Below are 21,968 nucleotides of genomic sequence, written 5' to 3'. Positions count from 1 at the left end.
AGGCTGGCCCTACACAGCTGTAATTTTGATTCAGTATTGACTTACTGACTGACTACTGTGTGTACAACATCTATATTATAAAGATACAAAGAGGGAAGAGATCCAGTCCTTGTCTTGGTTCCTCTAATAAAAGAAGTAAGAGAATTGTCACACAAGGGAAAGCTGAAGAAGGAAGGATGTCTTGAGTAATCTGGGAAGAGCGCATGGAGGAGCTGTGTGCTCAGTTGTCTATCGCTGAATAACAAACTACCCCAAAACTTAGTGGCTTAAAATAGACACTAGTTATTATCTCTCACAAATCTGCATGTTGACTAGGCTCAGCTGGGTGGTTTTTCTGTTCACGTTGTTATCTGGGACTGCAGTTATTTGGAGGCTCAACTGAGCTGGCATGATCCAAGATGACTCAGTCACATAGCAGTAGTTGGTGCTAGCTGTTGGCTTGGAGTTAACTGGAGTGCCTTAAGTCTCCTGCATGTGACCTCTCAGCATGAGAGCAGGGCTCTGAGATGGAACATTGCAAGCATGTAAAAGTGGAATCTGCAGGTCTCTTCAGACCCAGCCATGGAAGTTACAGCATTGTCACCTCTGCTGCATTCTGTTGGTCAAAACAACTCACAAGAGGGAATTCCCTGGCGGTCCAGTGGTTAGGACTCCACAGTTTCACTGCTGAGGGCGCAGGTTCAATCCCTGGTCAGGGAACTAGGATCCCATTGGCCGCTAGCTGTGGCCAAAAAAAAAAAAAAAGTCACAAGACAAGCTCAATTCAAGAGGAAGGAAATGGACTACTTCTGGGTGGAAGGAGTAGCAAAAAATTTGTAGGCATCTTTAATCTACCATAGGCTGATTGAAGCAGCCCTTACAGGATGAATAGGGTTTTGGTAGGCATAGCTTTCAAGGGGAAGAGTTCTAGAGGAAGAAATAGCAAGTCTTCAGTTTAACTAGAAGAAAAAGAACCCGAAAGGGGCCTGGGAACCTGGAAGGAGACCATTTTACAGAGGGCTTTGAACAGCAGATGGAAGATTGTGGACTTACACTGGCAGACTTTGAAAAGATGGCGGAGGACCTCTCTCTCAGTGATTTTATTAGCGTGGTGCAGAGTTTGGGAATGACTCTTCAAGGCTCCAAACCAGTTCATTGTATCTTTCCCTGTAAGCCCAGTGTTAACAGCTTTGGATTTGGCTTCTCTTTCTAAGATATGGGAAGGGATGCTTACTCCTTAGGTTATTGTAAATGATGGCAAGTAAGCATTTTGAAGGATAAGAGAACCCAAGCAGTGCTGCAGGACTGGCCAGAATAGGAGTTGAGGGACATGCAGCTTTGTGTCAGACCTAGTTAGGCTTTTCCCTGCTGCATCAAAGGGTTAGTTACTTAGTCTTGCCCTTGTCTTTTCCCCACAGTAACCCTCCACTGAGTGAAGAGATGTTGCCTCCTGGGGAGTGGATGTGTCACCGGTGCACTGTTCGCCGAAAGGTAATAATGCTGCTTTCTGAAGGCTTTGCTCAGGATGCCAGATCTAGAGCACTGATATTCTAGAGCTAAGACGGCTTGGCCCTGAAGGCATTTTTGTCCCTTCTTGTCTCTTCCAGCCCTGGAATCACCCTCACACTCCCCATGGTGACTGTTTAGAATCCAGTAGGGCCTAAAATCCAAACATGGGCTGCTGAAATGGGCAGAAAAGGTGTGTTAATTTACTGAGCCATGTTCATTCACTAGTGACAGGAGTAGTCTGATCTCCTTGTAGACCTCCTGATAAGTGGCCTGAATGTGGCAGCCATATCCAGTGGCTGAAAGAGGCTGAAGAGGAAGGCTGCTTCTCCAGCTTGATAGGAAAAGGATTCCCCTCACCCCAAGGCAAATAAGTTGCTGGTATCCAGAAGCTTGGCCAGGTGTGTGGAGTGGAGAGGACTTGGACCCACTTGTACCCCAGGTTGCCTAACCTTTCTTTAGCTCCCCTTCCCTCAGCTTTGATAATTCAGTACTGGCTTTGAGAACATAATTTTCTACTTTGAGAACTTCTGTGGGGTACGAAAGCTAAATGCTCCCTTATCAAAAAAGGAAGTAGGTGTGCTTCCACCCAGATTATGAGAGACCCAATCCTCAAATTATAGGCTGTGGATTAAAATTTGTCTGTGAATTATAAACCACTCCCTGCCCTCCACCCCACACTAATTATACACCAAGCAACTTTCCTTTGTTGTGACGTCACCTCTTTTCCTGGCCCCTCAACATGATGTCACAATGAATGATGACTTCCTTGGTTGCAGAAACAGGATGAGATGGTTCAGAGATTGTGGTTTATGTGTGTAACAGTTTTCAGCCTTTAAGAAGAAGGTAAACAATTAGGCAGACCTTATTCTTCAATGTGTGCATAGGGTTCTTATTAAAGCAAGCCAAGGCCAAGTCAACCACCTAATCACAGCTGTAGTTTAATATCTCTTGAAGTCCACAAACCAGGGTGTCCTCCAGCTTGTCCTCCTCCCAAGATCTCTACCTGTGTGTCCCCAGCTAGATTAGAGTAGGGCCAGTTAGAGGTACCTGCCAGCCAGGAGGCCTTTCAGAAACTTGCCACTCAAAGAAGCTGGACTTGAAAGGGTTGGGAACAGCTGTGGCGGAAGAGGTGAAGCCAGGAAAAGAGAGTGAAGAAGAGGAACTAACATTGTTTTAGTGCTCATCGTAGCTGGGTTTTTTACATGTGTTATCTCATTTAGCCCTTACAGCCGACTATGGGTACTGGTGGTATATTCTCCTTTTTTTTTCTCTCCCTTTTTAAAAGGAAGAAACTGAGGTTCACAATTGTAGAACTTACCCAAGTACTCAAAGGAATGGACACAGCCAAGATTTGAACCAAATTCTGTTTCGCTCCAAAGCCCTATTACTTCTTCATCAATTTTCTGGAAACAGCGCTACTTTCTGGCGATTGTATTATAGTGTGCCTTTTTCTACAGAGTGTGCTTTTCCTGAAATGCCACTCTGACCTGCTCTCAGATGGACCTCTATGCCTACCAGTGCCAAATCTGCCTTTTGCACCATCACCTCTACAGCCCTCTGGCCTCCTGCAGTTACAGTGAAGTGGATTGAAATGATACATCCTGTGGGCCTCATCAACCTCTGATGTTCAGGTCTTATTCCTAGTGGAGGCTAGATCTTCCCCCAACTCAGAGCCATCCCTTTCATATACGTGATGCTCTTTTTCTCTACCGTATCCCTGAGAGGAGGAGAAGAAAGGTCTTACTAGTCTCACTTTACACATAGAGAAATTCCTGCCCTCCGGCCTGAGTCACCTAAGGTCATAGGGAATCAGTGTGGCAGAACTGGGACAAGATCCCAGGTCTCCTGACTGGAGACCAGTGCTAAACCTTCATTTGACCACTCTATTTGGAGCCCTGGAGGAAAATGTATTATCAGTCATTCAGTCCTACTCTGTACACTTAATCTTTTTCCATGTCCCCACCTTTCCATTCAAAAGTGTCACTGTCAGAGTTCTAGTTAAACTTGAGACATTGAAAGCCGCCATTCTTGGACGCCATGATTGCTGGATCACTGCCCTCCGCACACCATCCTTCCACCTTGTGGTGTGGCTGCCTTGCAAGTCAGCACCCAGCCTCCCTGGACAGGGAGCTCTGCTTGCCCGTTTTACTTTTTACCTTTGCTTCTGCAGGTTTTTCTGTATTTTGAGCAAAGTTCTTAAAACCATTCAGGGCACCCCGAGGCCAACAACAGTGCTCTCCTTGATTCTCTACGTTATTCTCACTGTCCTCACTTAGTCTAAGTTTATTCTCACTGAATTAACGTTTTATCCCTTTACCCGCCCCCCTACCTCGTGTACAGATACTATGTATCATATGATGTGTGGTTTGTAAAATTGTTTCTAACTTTTGTACTTTTTGGTGATTCCCTGCTGCAGTGGTTTTGCCAGCTTTAGTTTAGTTCAGCTATAGTTTTGTCAACTTTAACAGACCAATGTTCCAAGTCCCCAGGTGGATGAGTCTCTGATATTAGAGACTTTCGTAATTTTGGTTAGTGGTCTAGCAGGACTTTGTAGCATCCATCTCTTTCTATTTTGTGTTACTTTGTGTGATGGGCCCACCTGTTTATTTGCACAGAAACGAGAGCAGAAAAAGGAGCTGGGCCACGTCAATGGACTGGTGGACAAATCTGGCAAACGGACTACATCCCCCAGCAGCGATACTGACTTGTTGGACAGATCAGCTAGCAAAACTGAACTCAAGGCCATTGCCCATGCCCGAATCCTGGAAAGGAGAGCCAGCCGGCCTGGCACGCCCACATCCAATGCCAGCACAGAGACCCCCACCTCTGAGCAGAATGATGTCGACGAGGACATCATCGACGTGGACGAGGAGCCAGTGGCAGCAGAGCCGGACTATGTGCAGCCCCAGCTAAGGCGCCCCTTTGAGCTGCTGATTGCTGCCGCCATGGAGCGGAACCCCACCCAATTTCAGTTGCCCAATGAACTGACTTGTACCACTGCACTACCAGGTTAGCCAGACTGTCATATCCTCTCCCCTACCCCGGCTTCCCCAAAGGACTCTTGTCCAACCAAAGGGCTGTGCCGCCTGTGGGGTCACTGTCCGTGTCGCCACTGTCTCAGGTTCCTGTTCTTGGTTCGAGATCTTTGCAGCTTTACAACGCTTACTCAGTTTTCTATTTTCCACCCTTCCCAGTATCAATTTAAAAAAAAAAAAAAGTAATACATACACATAGTTCAAAAATCAAAAAATATAAAAAGGGTTACAATGAAAAATTTCACACCCATCCCTGTCTGCCATTTGCCTAGTTTCTACATTCCTACCCCTCACAGATAACCACTGTTTGGTTCTTATGTATCTCCTAGAATTTCTTTATATAGATGTACCATTATATAGATGTACCATAATTTATTTAACCAATTTCCTATTAATGGAAATTCTGGTTGTGCTTAATCTTGTGTTACCACAGATACTGTTTCAACAAATAATTTTGTAAATACGTCATTGTATACATGTGAGTGTATACATGTGAGTGTATCTGTAGGGTAAGTAGGATAAATTACTAATACTAGAATTGCTGGGTCAAAACTATGCATTTATATTGTTTTTAAACTATGCACTTGTAGTTTTGATGGATATTATAAATTGCCCTCCATTCCCTTTTTTTTTTTAAATCAACTCATGGCTTCTACTTGATACCACAAAGTGTCTAGATCTTATTTTCTTCCCAGAGAAAGTGAAATTGGCAGGCTTAAGAAACCTGCTGGTCAGTAGGATGCATACAGACTCACAGCTTTTCTGCTTTCTATAAAAATGCAGTAAAATTATACTCTTTTCCTCAGCCGCCTTCACAGAATAGTCTTTATTGACCATTTGACCTGGGTATTTCTATTTCTTAAGTCACCAGTATCTAACCTAGGTTTCTGACCACTTCATGTCTGCAAAACATTTAGATGTGTTTCTGCCATAGAGCAAGTGACTTGTGATCTTAGTTCTGACTTATATCTCCCTTTTCGTCCTTTCTCATTCTTTTTCTCACTTGAAACCAGCCCAGGGGGCCTCAGAAAGAGATGCATGTCCAGGCTGTGACACATGCTTTTACTAAGACCTGTTCCTCGGACTTACTGTTGTTTCCATATCCCGAACTAGGAACTCTCCATCCAGGGAAAATTCAGCACCACCAATTTCTCTTCTAGGTTCTAGCAAGAGGAGAAGAAAGGAGGAAACCACAGGGAAAAACGTGAAGAAGACACAGCATGAGTTAGATCACAATGGTCTTGTTCCCTTACCAGTCAAAGTCTGTTTCACGTGTAACAGGTATTTTTCTTCCATAGCAAGAGGCTCTTCCTCATATTTAGCAAATGTTTTTTCTCTCTTCTGTTGTCTCTTCCAAACCATGTGTGTTAACTATAGATAACCCATATTCTGATGGTATGAGTACAAAGAGACTGAGTGACTAATTGACCAGAGCCTTGAATGTTTTAACAAAAAATTCTTGAAGAATCACGGTGCAGAAGTACTGTAAACTGTGTTTATAGAGGCTAGAACGAGAGGAGTTGGACTTAAAATGAAGCATGAGATATTTAGACTGGCTAGCAGGAAGAACTGTGGCCAGCGGAGACACACATCCCTGGAAAAGGCAAATGATTTTTAAAGCACTAAAGATGAATTTTAAAGTAGTACAAATATACATGCTAGCTGGTATGCATCAGACTGGATGACTTCCAAAAGCCTCTAGGCTGCCCCAGTTGCAGCTTCCCTGGGACGCTGGTTTCCTTCAAATAGGGTCTCCTCAGTGACAGGAACCAGCTGCATCAGTTACTGAAGCTGGACTTGTTGGCTTGGATGTGTTAGAAGGGCAGGATAGCAGGAGAAAACAGCTATCAAAAAGAAATGTTCCACAGCAAAAGCTATAGGGAACCAGACAGTAGAGCAGCGGAACTCTGAGCCACGCCCAAACTGTGTCTCCAGAGCAGCTTAAGGACTCACTGAGTATTGTAGTTACAAATCATAATTGGCATTAGCTTACATACCCTCCCTTGATCTATGCTTACACGAATACATTACAAAACCATTTTTCCAGCACAACTCTCTAGTTGTCAGTTTTGCTGAGTGCTTCATGTGGAAGAGAAATCTTTTCCTCTTGTAGTATAAGACTCTGGAAAGGTTGCTAGTGGTTTGTTTGTTTTTTCTTTTAAACTGAGGTAGTTGCATTCTTTTAAGGAGTAGAAAGATCAGAGCAGGATTGGCTGTCTTCCCCCAGTGGGTACCAAGCATTGATCATTCCTGCTGTGACAACCACTTTAGCTCTACTCCAAAAAAACATTCACTTCTCTACATTCCTCTTAGAAGAGAGAATAATGAGGAACCTGGTGGTAGCCCCCAACTTCATCCATCTTCCTAATGGTGAATGTAACCGGATTATTGGGGAGGAGGGTGTGGGAGAACATTGTTAGGATTAAGGAAGGGAAGCTGTTCCACAGTGCAGAGTTTGTTTGAATTCTCCCACCTTGCCATAGAAATGGCCTGTATCTCTTTTTTGCAGGAGTTGTCGCGTGGCCCCTCTTATCCAGTGTGACTATTGCCCCCTCCTGTTCCACATGGACTGCCTCGAGCCACCGCTCACTGCCATGCCCCTGGGCAGATGGATGTGTCCGAATCACATCGAACATGTGGTGGTAAGCACAGCAGTGTCCTTCAGTCCTCTGTGGGCACAGCTGGGGCATGGACTGATTCAGTGGAAAGCATAGTATAGTCAGCTTTGTACCAGAGTTCACTTTAATCTCTCAGATGCTGGTTTCTGCAAACCATCCTACTCAGTTCTGATTACTTTGACATGCCTCAGCTGTGCATTTAGCCTTTTCCCGCAATGTCTTGTTTCAGTCGCACAGACAGACTTAACCCACTAGCGCTTGGTTGTTCATGAATAATTTCCTCTGTAATGAATTAAGCAGTTGGTTTTACAGCCCTAAAAGGGGGAGTGCGTTAGACCCAGCCTTATACAAATAAATGCTCTTCCATATTTTCTTGCTTCCTGTTTTTAGAGGGAACAAACTAAGAAAATTCTAAAATATTTATTCTCGTAGCACTGGCAGTTAACTGCCCAGTAACTTTGGAGAACTGAAGAATTGACACAGATAACGGTATTCCAGACAGTCAACCACTTATTGAACACCTTATGTGTCTTACGCACCAAATGAGGCTCTTGCCCTTCACTTGTTTCTTTACAAAGACCTTGTCATGGCACATAATAGGTGTTCAGTAAGTAAGTTGTTGAATGAATGAATGAATGAATGGTATGAGGGTTCTATTATCTTGTCTCCCAGGAGGTTTGGTTACATTTTCCAGACTACTTCCCGGGGCTAGAATAGAACTGTAATTTGCTATCTCCAAAAGAGGTTTAGGACATTTCCTGATAGGCACGGTCACTCGGAAGGTTGAATGGGAGAGGGCCTCAGGCGGAGCAGCTCCCTTATAAGAGCAGCCTTTCCAAATTAAAAGGGTAATTGCTTAAGACATTGTCCATCAGATGATGATAACCGTGGAATGACTGCTTGCCTTCAGCATGACAGCGTGCTGTCCACTTTGCACCGAGAGGAGCTTCAGCTATAGACTTGCACATAGGGAGAAAAGGTTTGTTTGGCCCTCTTCATTTGACTAATGCCACTGAGAAAAGTTTACGTAGGAGGAAGCCTCTCTGCGAGGCTCAGTGGTCTTGTTTTGCCTCTTGGTGAACCAGAAAAAACCAACCATGAGCAGTCAACCCAAATATGAATCTGTAAGAGCAGCTTTCCAGCAGATGAGAAATTATTAATTGGGTGACTTTTTATTAGCCACTTAGGGGTTTTTCCTAATGTACTAGTTAGGAAGCCGGCACATAGATTTTTTTTTTTTTTTTTTTTTTTTTTATTTATTTTGGCTGTGTTGGGTCTTCGTCTCTGCGCGAGGGCTTTCTCCAGTTGTGGCGAGCGGGGGCCTCTCTTCATCGCGGTGCGCGGGCCTCTCACTATCGCGGCCTCTCTTGCTGCGGAGCACAGGCTCAGTAGCTGTGGCGCACGGGCCCAGTTGCTCCGCGGCATGTGGGATCTTCCCAGGCCAGGGCTCGAACCCGTGTCCCCTGCATTGGCAGGCAGACTCTCAACCGCTGCGCCACCAGGGAAGCCCCTTTTTTTTTTTTTTTAAATATTTATTTATTTGGCTGCATCGGGTCTTAGTTGTGGCAGGCTGGCTCTAGAGCGCGCAGGCTTAGTTGCCCCACAGCATGTGGGATCTTAGTTCTCCCACCAGGGATGGAACCCGCGTCCCCTGCATTGGAAGGCGGATTCTTAACCACTGGACCACCAAGGAAGTCCCCTTTTCTTTTAATTAATGTGTAGGGGACCAGATGTAGAAGAGGAAAAGAGGCATCGTTTCTTTATGCCTTCTCTATGCTGCTGCACAAACTTTTCTTCCCTCCTTGTGGCCTCTGAGAGCAGTCCAAGGTTTTCTGCCTGTTGTAGAGCAAGGCTCTGGTATCTAGATGGGTTCACCAATGTTCCCTAGTACCGTGGAGGAGGAATAGGGCAGGAGACACAGTATTCTGGTGCTGATCTCACCTGTCAGCCAAGCTCCCATACAGGAAACAGTCTTGCTTCTGGTGGAAGAAAATCCCTTGCTAGGAAAGGAGTCTGGAGCGCTCTAGGGTCAAGGCCTGCGTCTCCTCTGAACCCTATATGCTGGATAGACGACTGTCAGAGGCTGAATTTGGAAGGGCACTTCTTGGCTAATTCCCTATTTCTTGTACCCCTCAAGCCTCCCCAGGAAGTAGGAATTAGGCTGGACTGGGCAGGGTTAAGGGAGAACGTCTCATCCATGTTCCCTGGCCCTCTGACGGGAGTGTTGACATACCAGCACCTGACAGAAGGAGCCCATTTGGCCCAGGGCTTCCTCTTTTTTAAAAGTAGAGAATAGGGTTAATTGGGAGGGGGATGCGTTCTGAACTTCACTGCAGGAGTGTGTCTGCTCTGTCCCTAGCTGAACCAGAAGAACATGACGCTGAGCAATCGGTGCCAGGTGTTTGACCGTTTCCAGGACACCATTTCGCAGCACGTTGTCAAAGTGGACTTCCTGAACCGAATCCACAAGAAGCACCCTCCTAACCGCCGCGTGCTCCCGTCGGTCAAAAGAAGAAGCTTGAAGGTGAGTCACAACCTGGTGCAGGCAGGATGGTGGTCTCCGATTGCCTTCCTGGGGTGGACAGAGGATCGTGGTCCCAGTTTTACAGATGGGGAGACGGAAGACCCTGAGATCTGTCTGTGGTGTCTTAGCAAGTAATGAATGTGACCATCATTTTAATACTTGGGGATGGTGGTCAGGAAACCCCCAAGTGGGCCTTCAAACTCAGCCAGGTTTCTAGTTCTCCTGAGGATAAGTGCCCTTTAGGCCCTCCCACCAAACTTAGGTGTGCTCTGCTTTTACTGCCCCTTGTCTGGCACTCATTCCATCTGTTTCTGTTAGATGGCCCCTTTCCCACAGCTGTCGGGTGAGGGGAAGGTGAGCGTGATTAAGCAGAAGGCCTTATATGGAAGGTGAGGAACTATCCATTTTTCTGGGCTGCTGTTAATATATCACCAATACTCAAAAAATTGTGACACTGGTATAACCTGACATTTGTATGCATTTGACAGCTGCTAAAGTGTGTCCACAGAGATGGACGGGAGTATTTCCTTCATTGAAAAGCATTTGGTAGTATTGAGGCTCTCATAAACCGTTCGGTCTCATTCATTTAACCTAGAGAGCGCAACACTATATATCTGAATGTAAACTTGATTTTTCTCTTGAAATAATCCTGCAGACAGTCCCATGCACCAGTGGAAAACAGCAATTCTCAAATATGGCCACTTGGTGGCAGCCACACTTTAAAATCACTCATCACACTTCCACTGGGTGTCAGGGCTAGCAAGATGTTAACTGTTGAAAATTGTATAACAAACTCTTAACTGTGTAAATATTTATGCGTCAGTAGAAACACCAGTTTTCCAAAGTTAAATGAAGGTATTTGCAGTTGAGGGTAGTGTATATTGGAGGTGACATGCCTCATACCTTAAACATCTAAGAGTAATCTCAGCTGTGTGATTCACCATGTGGATTCGGAAGAAAGCCTGGCTGCTGAAGTGAACAGGCCAGGAGGCCTTGATAAAATCCTGTTGTTTTATGATGCCCCCTCCCCCTTTTTAAATGTTTCCTTATTCTCGAGGAAAATCCAGGGGTATGAGTTGCCTGAAAAGCATTTTGTTCTTAGACAGTTTGAGAGTGAAATGAGGACTTAGTACCAGAGGACAGTGACAGAGAACTGCTCCAGCTCTGTTCTGGAACATTGGCCTTCATCCTTGATGTATAACAGTGCAGGCAAAATCAACTGAGACCTTCGTATCTTATCTTTGTTAGGGGTTCATCTTCCCCCTACCCCTTCACTCTTCCCCAGGGGCAACCTTAGGCTAGCCTACTGCCCCATTTCTCCACTTCCGATTCCTGGATGACCTCAGACAAGCCCATAGCACCAGCCACCACTGTTAGTGGTGATGACTCTCAATTCCATGTTCCTTGCCTTTCTCATCATACCTAGATTCATATCTGCCTGCCCATCCCACAGACGCCTCAGTCTCAGCCTGCCCGAGACCAAAAGTCTTCTGCCTCCAAATCTGCTCTTCCTCTTGTATCTCCTGTTTCAGTCAATGACAGTGATCTCTACACAGTCCCTCAAACCAAAATTCAGCTCTTCTTCCCTTATCCTCTGTAAGGACTTGGTCACCACATCTCACATGTTTTCCAAGTCCACCTCCCCTACTTTTAGTTCCCCTTTGTCTGCCTGGAAGTTTGTCCTCAACTTCCAAGTCTCAGCTCAAATACTGCCTTCCTATGAAATCTTACCTAATCCCAAGCTCCTGCCCCCCAGACAGAAATAAGCGCTCTCTGTGTTTTTTATAGCTCTTTAGACATGCCTGTCTTCTAGGACCCATTTACATTGTATTGTAATGTTTCTGTGCTTATCTCCCCACTAGACTGTGAGCTCCTTGGGGGCAAGGCTTAAGTTTTGTTCATCTCTGGATCTCTAGGACTTGGCATAGTGCCCAGACTCAGGAGGCGCTCAATAAATGTTGATTGAATGTATGAATGACTCTTTGCTTGTATGGCTCTTTCATTCATACGTGGTGTGATTCAGGGTGTGTCTTCTGTCTTTTTGCAACAAATAGGTCTTCAATTGTTTTGTGAGTCATGAATGAATGGATGAAGAAAACTGACATTGATTGAATGCTTATCACGAGACAGGCCTCACGCTGAGCATTTCCACTGTGAATGTGACGTTATTTAACTTTTTATCTCTCAGATACTGCTCACTCATCTCTCAAATTTGATACTGATCAATAAGAGCCTAGAGTACCAATTTGAAGTCCTGTCCAGTGGCCATCCTATACTTTTTAGGCCAAAGCAGAAGGCAGCATGCCAGAAGGCCTGGTTTCTGCAGCTCTTGGACCTTGATGAAGAAAAGTGGGAGACATGGCTGCATTTTCCAGTTCTATGCCTTCTCAGGCTAGTGTGTGTGTATGTGTGTCTGTGTGTGTGTGTGTCAGAGCCAAAGAGATGGAAGTACAGAGCAGTAGCAGCCCACTGGGCCTCCTCGTCCTCGGTGGACACCCTAGTGGATGATTTCCCCTTGGGCATCAGCACCACAAACAGAAGAGCATGGCCAGGGCAGAATCCACTGGGCCTGTTGGCACTGTCACCCTCTCCTTCCTCCTTCTATCTATCTATCCTGAACAGGTTCCCGATGCTATCAAATCTCAGTACCAGTTTCCACCCCCTCTCATTGCACCCGCGGCCATTCGGGACGGGGAGCTGATCTGCAATGGGATCCCTGAGGAATCACAGACGCACCTTTTGAACTCTGAGCACTTAGCCACCCAGGCAGAGCAGCAAGAGGTGAGTGAAGGCAGGGCCGGGATTCCAAATCCAATCTTCCTCCCACCTCGCCGCAGCTGTTATTGGAAGTCATTCTCATCCCCAACTTCTGCAGCCCCACCCTCCCCCTCCCTGAGCCCACCCCACCACCACCCCGCCCCCTGAGTTGAATGTTCCAGAGAGAACCTCTGGCTCAGGTCCTGAGGCAAGTAAGAGAACTACACAGTCAACTGGTCTGCTTCTCTCCATCAGTCCCCCAGTGTGCTGTGAGACGGGCAAATCTGTCTTGTAGAAACAGATCAGTAGACCTTTAGAGAAGTTAGGTGACAGTGCTGGACACACAGCAGGTGCTTGGGTGCTTGCTCAATATTGGTGACAGGGTGAGCCTTAGGGGCAGAGTCAGAACGGGAATCCCAAGCTCTGCTGACCAGGGTGTTGCCTGCCGAGTATACCAGCAAGCCTTGCTTGGGAATGGAAATGGAACCCTCTCAGGAGTCAAGCACACCCTCTCTGGGCATTCGCGATGCGACCTCGGAAACAGTGCTTGTCAGCTCTGCTGTAGCCCTGGCCGCTGTGGCAGGAAGGACCAGCGCCTCCCAGGCCTCTCACCCTCCTCTCCTCTCCTCTCCTTCCGTTGCAGTGGCTCTGTAGTGTTGTTGCGCTCCAGTGCAGCATATTGAAACATTTATCTGCTAAGCAGATGCCTTCGCATTGGGACTCTGAGCAGACAGAGAAGGCTGATATTAAGCCTGTTATTGTGACTGACAGCTCAATCACCAACTCCCTGCAAACAGCTGACAAGGCACCTACACCTTCCCACTACCCCTTGTCCTGCCCCTCAGGGCTTAGCACCCAGAATTCCCTGAGCTGCTCTCCACCCCACCAGCCCCCAACCCTAGAGGACATCAGCTGCAGTTCTTGTGCGGAAAAATCCAAGAAAGCCCCCTGTGGGACTGCCAACGGGCCAGTGAACACAGAGGTGAAAGCCAATGGCCCACACCTCTACAGCAGCCCCACTGATTCCACGGACCCCCGGCGACTTCCAGGCGCCAACACCCCCCTACCAGGCCTCTCACACCGGCAAGGCTGGCCTCGGCCCCTCACGCCACCAGCGGCTGGGGGGCTTCAGAACCACACCGTCGGCATCATTGTGAAGACAGAGAATGCCACTGGCCCCAGCTCTTGCCCCCAGAGGAGTTTGGTTCCTGTCCCAAGCCTACCCCCTTCCGTTCCCAGCTCTTGTGCCAGCATCGAGAACACCAGCACTTTGCAAAGAAAGACTGTCCAATCACAGATAGGACCTCCGTTGACAGATTCAAGGCCACTGGGCTCACCCCCAAATGCCACCCGGGTGCTCACTCCCCCCCAAGCAGCAGGAGATGGTATCTTGGCCACAGGAGCCAACCAACGATTCTGCTCACCAGCGCCATCGTCAGGTGAGTGCTGCTCAGCCTTTCATGCTCTTCCTGGCAAATAAGACTTAAGATTCAAAAAACACTTGTATCCCTGTAAATGTGTCAGAGGACTTTGATGTCCGTATTATTTGTCCTCCCCCGTTTCTATGATAGAAGAGAAAGTACATGTTAACTTGTCCCTATTTTGTAGGTGGGACTGCTTAGGCTCTGAAAGTGATTTCCTTAAGGTAACCTACCAAGTCAGTGCAGGATTCGAACTGTGGCCTGGGTCTTCTCGCTCCACCTTCCCACACCTTCCAGGCTTAGTCTTCTGCCTGTTTTGTTCCTTCACCTTAGAGGAAAGCAGCATGCTCTCTGGAGCCACTGTGGTCAGCCTGAGGTTCTGGGTGATGGCTTCAGTGTTTCATGATCCACACCAGAAACTAGATCCACACCTGATCCAGATTCTCAGAGAGAGCTCATCTGAAGGAATTTCCATGTCAGGGAGTGCAGATGCCCGCAGAGGTTGGTCTGGCCCAAAAGCTTGCCCTCGGGGCACATTCCAAAAGGCAGTCCCTTAATCCATACTTGGCCTGGGGTAGACCTGCTCTTTCAGCTGTCCCCAGTCAGCATTCAGGACCTCAAGGTTGCTGACCCCAGCATCTGAACCAGGTTTCAGATGCTGCTGGAACCCCCTGTGGTCTCTCCCGTCTGAACTGAAGCTGGCCTCCTAGTCAGCTGGGAGTCTCGGTAACCAGGTGACTGTGACTTCTCTGCATGGGGGCCCCTGGTCCCAGGATGGCCCCTACTCTCAGCCTCTTTTCCTGTTCTGTTTATCTCTTAATACCAACCTGGATAGATTTTGCACCCTGTGAGTCCAACTTGAGTACGCAGGAATTGCAGAGGCAGGCACCACTTATTTGAATGAGCAGAGGCAGCAGGGAGGTAGTCGTGGCCCAGCGAATGAAGCTATCCCACCACGTTCCCCAGAGCAGTAGATTTCACTTGTTCTCAGTGCTCTGGAGACTCCTGCGTGCCCGGGTGCATTGTCGTTCCATCTGCCCTTCCTCACCACACGTTTTTAGCTCTAGGAGTTCCAGAGCCTATGGGGTGAGAATCAAGAAGGGAACATCACCTTGGGTCCGAAATCCAGACCTGTCTCGGCAGTGGGGGATTGGACCGGTGGGTTTCCCTCAGGCGACGTAAGTAACAGTCTTCCTGCTCCGTCCCCAGATGGCAAGGTCAGCCCCGGCACGTTATCCATAGGAAGCGCTTTAACCGTACCCTCTTTCCCAGCCAACTCTACTGCCATGGTGGACCTCACCAACTCACTTCGAACATTTATGGATGTCAACGGAGGTGAGTGAGTGAACTGCTGCTCTGCCACCAGCGGCTGCGGTGAAGGTGCTGCCCCTGTGCAGCATTCAGCTCATTGAAAAGGGGACAGAAAGGATGCCTGATCTCAGAGGGCTGGGAGGTGGGTAGGGGAGTGGGGTAGGAAAGAAAGCCCCTTCTCCTATTTCTGCCTTATATACGTGCATATACACATAATCAAAGACGAAGGGAGAGCAAAGCCAAGCTGAACCAGTGAGAAGAGAAGAAAATCACTTTAGGCAGATCATCTGGACTTGAAGAATAAAACCAGGAGGAGCCTTGCTCCCAAAGGAGGGATCTCATCTGTGAGAAACCCCCAGAGTCAGGGAGAACTGGGGCAGGTCTTGATCTCTGTGAACAGGGTGGGTGGAAAATCCAAGCCTCAGTGTCAGACATCTGGGCCCTCCCCCACAGGCAGGCAAGTGGTTTGTCTTGCTCCACTTTCTAGGACCGCTGTACCTAACATTAAGCTACCGCACCGCAGGAGGCATCTGCACAGGCTGCGTTGGCATCTGTCTCTCACTGCAAATGGCTAGTGAGGTGCTCAGCTCCAGATCCTTGTACCACTTTGTACTCTGTGTTGTTTAAGAAAATCACTTGGCTGGATTTTAGGAATGCTGAAATAGTTGCTCTGTGATGCTCACCTACTTCCGCATTCCATTTCCTCCTCAGCAGCTTTTTAATCTGTCTCTTTGGTTAACAGAAATCGAGATAAATATGCTGGATGAGAAGCTGGTCAAGTTTCTGGCCTTGCAGAGAATACATCAGCTTTTCCCCTCCCGGGTCCAAGCTTCACCGAGCAGTGTCGGGGCACATCCGCTGGCTTCTGGAGGGCACCACACAGAAGGTGCGCATGCCCATATCTGCCACCACACCACACCACACCGTTAAGATCTACCCTCTGTGTGTGAACAGCCATCTCCTCTCCGTGGAGAATCTCAGCTTTCAGTATCTCAGTCCTCCATGTATGCCTTTACTGGGCTTAATAAACCACCGTGGTTTCTTTTCTCAGAAAGCAGAAACAAGATGGCAACCACAGCTTTGAGATCAGACTCGGGAAAGTCTGCTGTAACTCTTTCATACGCGTCCTCTTTGAGACACAGAAAGCAGCTATGAGTGCCTTTGGGTATTTGTGGTGTGCTTTCTGCTCAATTGCTCTCAAATATTTGAGTTAGAAGAGTTTCCCAAAAGGTTAACTCTGCTTAGGATAGCCCTTTGAGCATTAGCCATTAAAAGCCTCGCTGCTCAGAAGGTGGTCCCCAAACCAATAGCACCAGCGTCACCTAAGAGCTTGTTAGAAATGCAGAGCTCAGGCCCCACCTCAGACCTATGGAATCAGAATCTGCATTTTAACAAGATCCCTAGGTGATTCATATTCAAAATTAGAGAAGCATTGGTCTGTGCCTTCTGGGTTTTTTTGTACAGCCTCCCTATAGTATCAGTTGGTATATCCCTGATAAACCAACAAGCAGCCCAGGCGCTTCAAGTACTATCATCCTTGAATTATATGGTCATCTTCAAAGATGGTCCTTCTTATTACCCATGTGGGAAATGCTGTAAGTGGGGAGAGAAAGCCTCACCCTGAAGCAGCCTAGTGTCAGATGTGAGTTTGGAAAGATGACTCATCCAGTGGGATTATTTTCTTCAGGCCATCACCAAAGGTCCAGGTTCTGTTGATTTATGTTTGGGCCCCAGGTTCTGCTTCTGAATGGCCACATCCCTGTGTTTGCCTTGTAGTGCCGAGAAGGGAAGTACAGGCCCGAGCTGTGTTCTACCCTCTCTTAGGGTTGGGAGGAGCTGTGAACATGTGCTATCGAACCCTCTACATCGGGACAGGTAAGCCAGCTGGGAGAGGTGCTGAATCTGTTCGGCCCTAAAGATTGATACTCTTACCCACAGAGGCTAGAAAGGGAGGGAAGCCCTCCCCAGGGCTGACGGGTTTAACCCAGCAGACCTCTGGACAAGAGGGACTAAGAAAGGAGACTATCAACTGCTTGTCTTCCCTGCTTCAGGCCCTTTTGCCTTGTGCCCAGTGTGGCATCAAGAGGGCTGAACGTCAGCTCTGACTGCCACCCAGTGAGGCATTTTAAACACTGCAGGAAATACCTGAGGAGAGGGCAGATGCTTTGTCCCTGGAGATCTTTGAAAAAGTGATGGGGCTCACACATATCTAACACATACTTAGTTAGCCCTACATCTTGTGCAGAGGGACAGATGAGCCCTTAGCCTAGAACTTTCCCTTTCTTTCAAATGATACGGTTTATGGGCCCTGCACCCCATCTTGTGCTCTCCTAGAAATACCCCATCCTCTTCAGTAGCTCACTGCTCTCCTCTGGGCAACAGCGCATGTTCTAAAGCAGATGAGCTGGCGGGGACAGCTGTTCTTTAACAGGGGATTAGAAAAGACATCAGTTTTTGTTCAAAAATACAAGGAGAGGGCCCTGAGCTACCTACCCCTTGAGCTCCCGCCCGGAAGTCCCCTGCCCCCTCACCTCCCCCACACATACCCCTGACAGTCTGTTCTCTGCCTTCCTTTTCCTCGCCTCCTGCCACCTCGCAGGAGCTGACATGGACGTGTGCCTTACAAACTATGGTCACTGTAACTACGTGTCCGGGAAACACGCCTGCATCTTCTACGATGAGGTGAGGGGTGGGGATGCGGTGGGAGAGAGGTCTTCCAACCTGAGCCCTGTCCCAGGCACTGGGGTTTGTTCAGTGCCCTGGGGTGAGGGGAAGGGGGTTGGGGGTCCTCTCCTTTTCTTCCGTCCCCATCATTCCTGGAGAAGGGTCTTGGTGTGAAGGGGCATCCTACATGGCTACCTGCTCCCCAGGAGCAGGGCTCCCATTTCTCCTGAGGTTGGTCAACAGGCCCAGCGCGGGGCGGAGCACCCTAAAGCAGGGGAGGGGACCATCATAGAAGGAACCAAGCCCTCTGGGCGTGTCCCTGTGAGTTTCATCATCATCATCACGTGCCAGTGAATATCATTTCACCAGGAGCCCGTGCTAAGGAGGCAGACTATTGGGGGGGCGAAGGGTGGGTTAGGAAGGAAAGCTTCCTTGAAGAGGTGAGTCTTGTGCCCCATTCGAAAGGGACAGGGAAGGGGGGCATGATTGGGGAAGAAAGAGGGAGCTCCCCAGGTAGAGCAGCACAGCCTTCTCCATGTGTCCTCTCTCCCCTTAGCCCCAGGCCCCACGCAGCAGACCACACATCTTATCTTCCCTCCTCCTCCTCAGAATACCAAACATTATGAGCTGTTAAACTACAGTGAGCACGGGACAACGGTGGACAATGTGCTGTATTCATGTGACTTCTCTGAGAAGACCCCGCCAACCCCCGCAAGCAGTATTGTTGCCAAAGTGCAGAGTGTCATCAGTAAGTTGGAGCAGAGGCCTGTGGCCACAGAGCCTGCCATTTTTGGACACATTCTCTAATGCCTCAGCCAGGGTGGCTCTGGCTTGCTGCCATGACCTGCTGTCTCTTGCCTTCCTGGTCCCGTTGGCCAGGTTCTCCTTGCTCGTGGGCCCAGGAAAGGCCACAGAGAAGCAGGTGCTGTGCAGCCCCACGTGTGTACACACCTACCTGGGGATTTCAGACTCCACCGGTCCTTTCTGAGTGCCCCTCACCCCGAGTCACGCAGCATTTAGACGGGGGAGGTACAGGGGCCCAACCCTGGCAGACAGCCCAGGTGGGTTGGCTGCTCACTGTTCCTCTCCTGTGACCTTCCCCCTTTTTCCCAGGGCGCCGCCGGCACCAGAAACAGGATGAAGAACCAAGTGAGGAGGCAGCCATGATGAGCTCCCAGGCCCAGGGGCCGCAGCGGAGACCCTGCAACTGCAAAGCCAGCAGCTCGAGCTTGATTGGGGGCAGTGGGGCCGGCTGGGAGGGCACGGCCTTACTGCACCACGGCAGCTACATCAAGCTGGGGTGCCTGCAGTTTGTCTTCAGCATCACTGAGTTTGCGACCAAACAGCCCAAAGGCGATGCCGGCCTGCTACAGGATGGGGTCTTGGCCGAGAAGCTCTCTCTCAAGCCCCACCAGGGCCCTGTGCTGCGCTCCAACTCCGTTCCCTAGGACTGGCGGCCACCCGTCTCGTCCTTCCACCCAACCCAAGACTCCTGCAATGCAAAAATGTACACAAACCAAGCCCGGGGTTTTTTCTATACTCCACCAGAAACCCTTCAACTACAATCTTTGCATGAAATGAAGAAAACCTTTTGACTTTTTTAAAAATCCTTTTTCTTTTCTCAAGTTCTAGGGGGCATTTGCACATATATTTGTACTCAACATTTCATGGGAAAGCGGCAGACCGAGCTGAGGAACAGCGTGGGCAGGGAGGGGAAGGCCAGTGGTCTGGACACCTCTTCCGACACAAAACCGTTCCCCACCCACCTCCTGCTCCCTCCCCCTCGCCCGCCGTTGTAAAATAATCAGAAACTTGTTCTATTTTGTGGCAGTGACAATAGTTTTATATTAAAAGAAAAAAATACAGTTTTCATACAGCAAAATCTATACAATATCATTGTTTTATTTAATATAAAGATCGCTACCCACCCTCCTTCCATGGTTCCCACCCTCCAGGTTATTTTCCCTTTCTGCAGCGGTTGCACTACAGGTAGCTACTGTGTATTATGGACAAATGAGAAATGAATTCTTTTTCTGGCTGTCCATCTATTTTATTTCAAATAAGGAAAAGTGTATTTGGATTTTGTGTAAATACATCTAGTGCTGACATTTTTTCAATGTTTTTAAAAACTGTACAGTACTACATGTGGTAGAGCGTTTTCTTCAAATTGTCTATTGTAGCAAAAGCGTTTTTGTCGTAAACTGTTCTGTCTCCTTTTTTTGTTCTCCTGCCACTTCTCTCCTCTTCCCTCCACCCCGACAACTAGTACCGATGTACATAGTAATTGTAATGTTTTAGACTTTACAGAAACTTTCCTGTATTCTGTATATAAAAAAACAAAAATACTTCAAATTATGTTTTCTGCCTGTCTGTCCTACCTGTCATCACCCTTAGAGGGGACCCTCCCTGAGGCCCTGGTCCCACAGCCTCATTGAACAAGCGTCACTCCCAGATACTTAGTCCCCAAGGGAAGTCAGGAGAGGGGAGGCGCTGGAGAAAAGTGCACCTAAGGTGGGAGGGAGAAATGGGAGGGGAGGGGTGCAGCTGCGAAGGGGGGCTGTTCTGTGGCTTTGTGGGTGACTTGAGCGAGTTCAGAGGGCTTGATCATTTGACACGATCAGATTCTGCAAGAATCCAAGAGTGTGCAGATCCCTGCTCCTCCTGGCTCCAAAACCAAAACATTAAAATAGAAGATGGCATGAGACCTCTGCATTCTGGTCTAGAAGCTTTAACCCAAGGAGTTGGCGCTGCCTTTGGTTCCAGTTGTTTGCTATCGTATTTTATCCACATATTCTGGGGGAAGTCATAACACCTGGTTTTGTTTTTTTTCGCCCGGAGCCCTTAGCTGGGCATGGAGGAATTCATTAATATATTCAAGTATCACTCGAGTTCCTCCAGTTCCGGCCTTTGCCAGGCCTTGGGTCTTGGTCTAGGTCACTTGCTGTGAGCAATCGCCAGGGCAGATGTGGCCCCTGCCTCTTGGAGCTTAGAATCTAGTGCGGAGTTTGTTGATTCAAATGTCTGAAGAACATGAAAAAGGAGAAATCCAATCTCTGACTCAGCTGTGCCACAAGTAACGTGACTTGTGATCACAACTTTACAACTGCAGTTCCTCCTCAGAAGATGATTCTACCCGTTACCTTAATTTTAAGGCCCCCAAGCACCCTCTTTTTAAACCAAACTATTTCTTCCTCCTCGTACACTTTACCTAAGAAACCTTATCTGAGAAGTTTTTCCTGAAGACCATCTCCTACTCCTTAAAGAACACATCTGTGTGTATGCCAGCACTGTTAGAGTGGGTGGTACCTGTTCGCATATCAGGATTTTGCCTTGGCGGGGGTGGAGAGTGTATCCATTTATTTCATTAATATTCCATCCCTAGCCTCATCCCACAGTACTGACACTTGAACACTGAATCCACAGTGCAGCTAAATAGGAAACTTCCCCCTGGAATGTGAGGTCTGGCCCTGGCTTCCACCTACTTGTCTAGCTTTGTCTCCGCCACTCTCCTACCCCTACCCTAATGGGCCTCTTGAACTCCTTAAGGACAAAAACATTGTTCTGCCCGGTATTTCCAAGGCTAACTGCACTGCCGGGCACGCCATAAGTGCCAAACAATGGGTGCTAAATTGTACTAGATTTTTTTTCTCCTTTCTCCTGGCAAGTCACCTGGCCAGGAATACCCTTACCCATGCCTCCCTAGCTGTCCCCACCCACTTTGCCATCATAATCACTTCCATTCAGTGATGGAGCTTCTTTACCTATTTCTACCACCTGTGAGAATTTCAGAGACAAATCTCCTGAAGATCAGATAACAGATTTTACACTCTCTTCCTGCTTCCCTTCAGAAATGGAGGGGTGGGGAAGGCAGGGAGGTAGACAGCTAATGAATGAGTGACTCCTGACAGCCCTTAACTGATGGTGCCACCCTGAACACACTGTGCCACCTCGCTGGCCTCTTTGGGAAGAATCCCAGAAGCTGAGGGCTGAATATGAGGATTAGGAATTGACGGACTTGTTTACTGAGAGCAGAGCGTCCAGGACTGGACTCACTCTCAGACACAGCAGCATTCACGTACCCGCTCCTCTCCAGATGGGAAGGATTGCTATTTACTGACACCCAGAGGGCTCACACATCTGCTTAGCCTCC

The 21,968-nt window shown here is 48.1% G+C and overlaps 1 protein-coding gene across 4 annotated transcripts in view; it reads left to right on the top strand.

Moving 5' to 3' along the window:
* PHF12 (PHD finger protein 12) overlaps positions 1–20,170 on the top strand; it is a 38,899-nt gene extending 18,729 nt beyond the window's left edge. For 2 of the 4 annotated variants that reach the window (XM_068530431.1, XM_068530433.1), the window contains exons 3-15: positions 1,398–1,470; positions 4,104–4,497; positions 5,684–5,804; positions 7,033–7,165; positions 9,501–9,665; positions 12,288–12,446; positions 13,066–13,861; positions 15,053–15,178; positions 15,897–16,040; positions 16,931–17,029; positions 17,754–17,836; positions 18,428–18,566; positions 18,932–20,170. In XM_068530431.1, coding sequence (XP_068386532.1) covers positions 1,398–1,470; positions 4,104–4,497; positions 5,684–5,804; positions 7,033–7,165; positions 9,501–9,665; positions 12,288–12,446; positions 13,066–13,861; positions 15,053–15,178; positions 15,897–16,040; positions 16,931–17,029; positions 17,754–17,836; positions 18,428–18,566; positions 18,932–19,266 — 2,767 coding nt within the window. In that variant the 3' untranslated portion in view covers positions 19,267–20,170. The other 2 variants (XM_068530432.1, XM_068530434.1) reach the window with 2 other exon arrangements.
* Positions 20,171–21,968: the final 1,798 nt, after the last annotated feature.

Source organism: Eschrichtius robustus, chromosome 20 (genome assembly GCF_028021215.1).
Source record: "Eschrichtius robustus isolate mEscRob2 chromosome 20, mEscRob2.pri, whole genome shotgun sequence".
NCBI classification, from domain to species: Eukaryota; Metazoa; Chordata; class Mammalia; order Artiodactyla; family Eschrichtiidae; genus Eschrichtius; species Eschrichtius robustus.
This window is presented reverse-complemented; position numbering and strand designations above follow the sequence as displayed.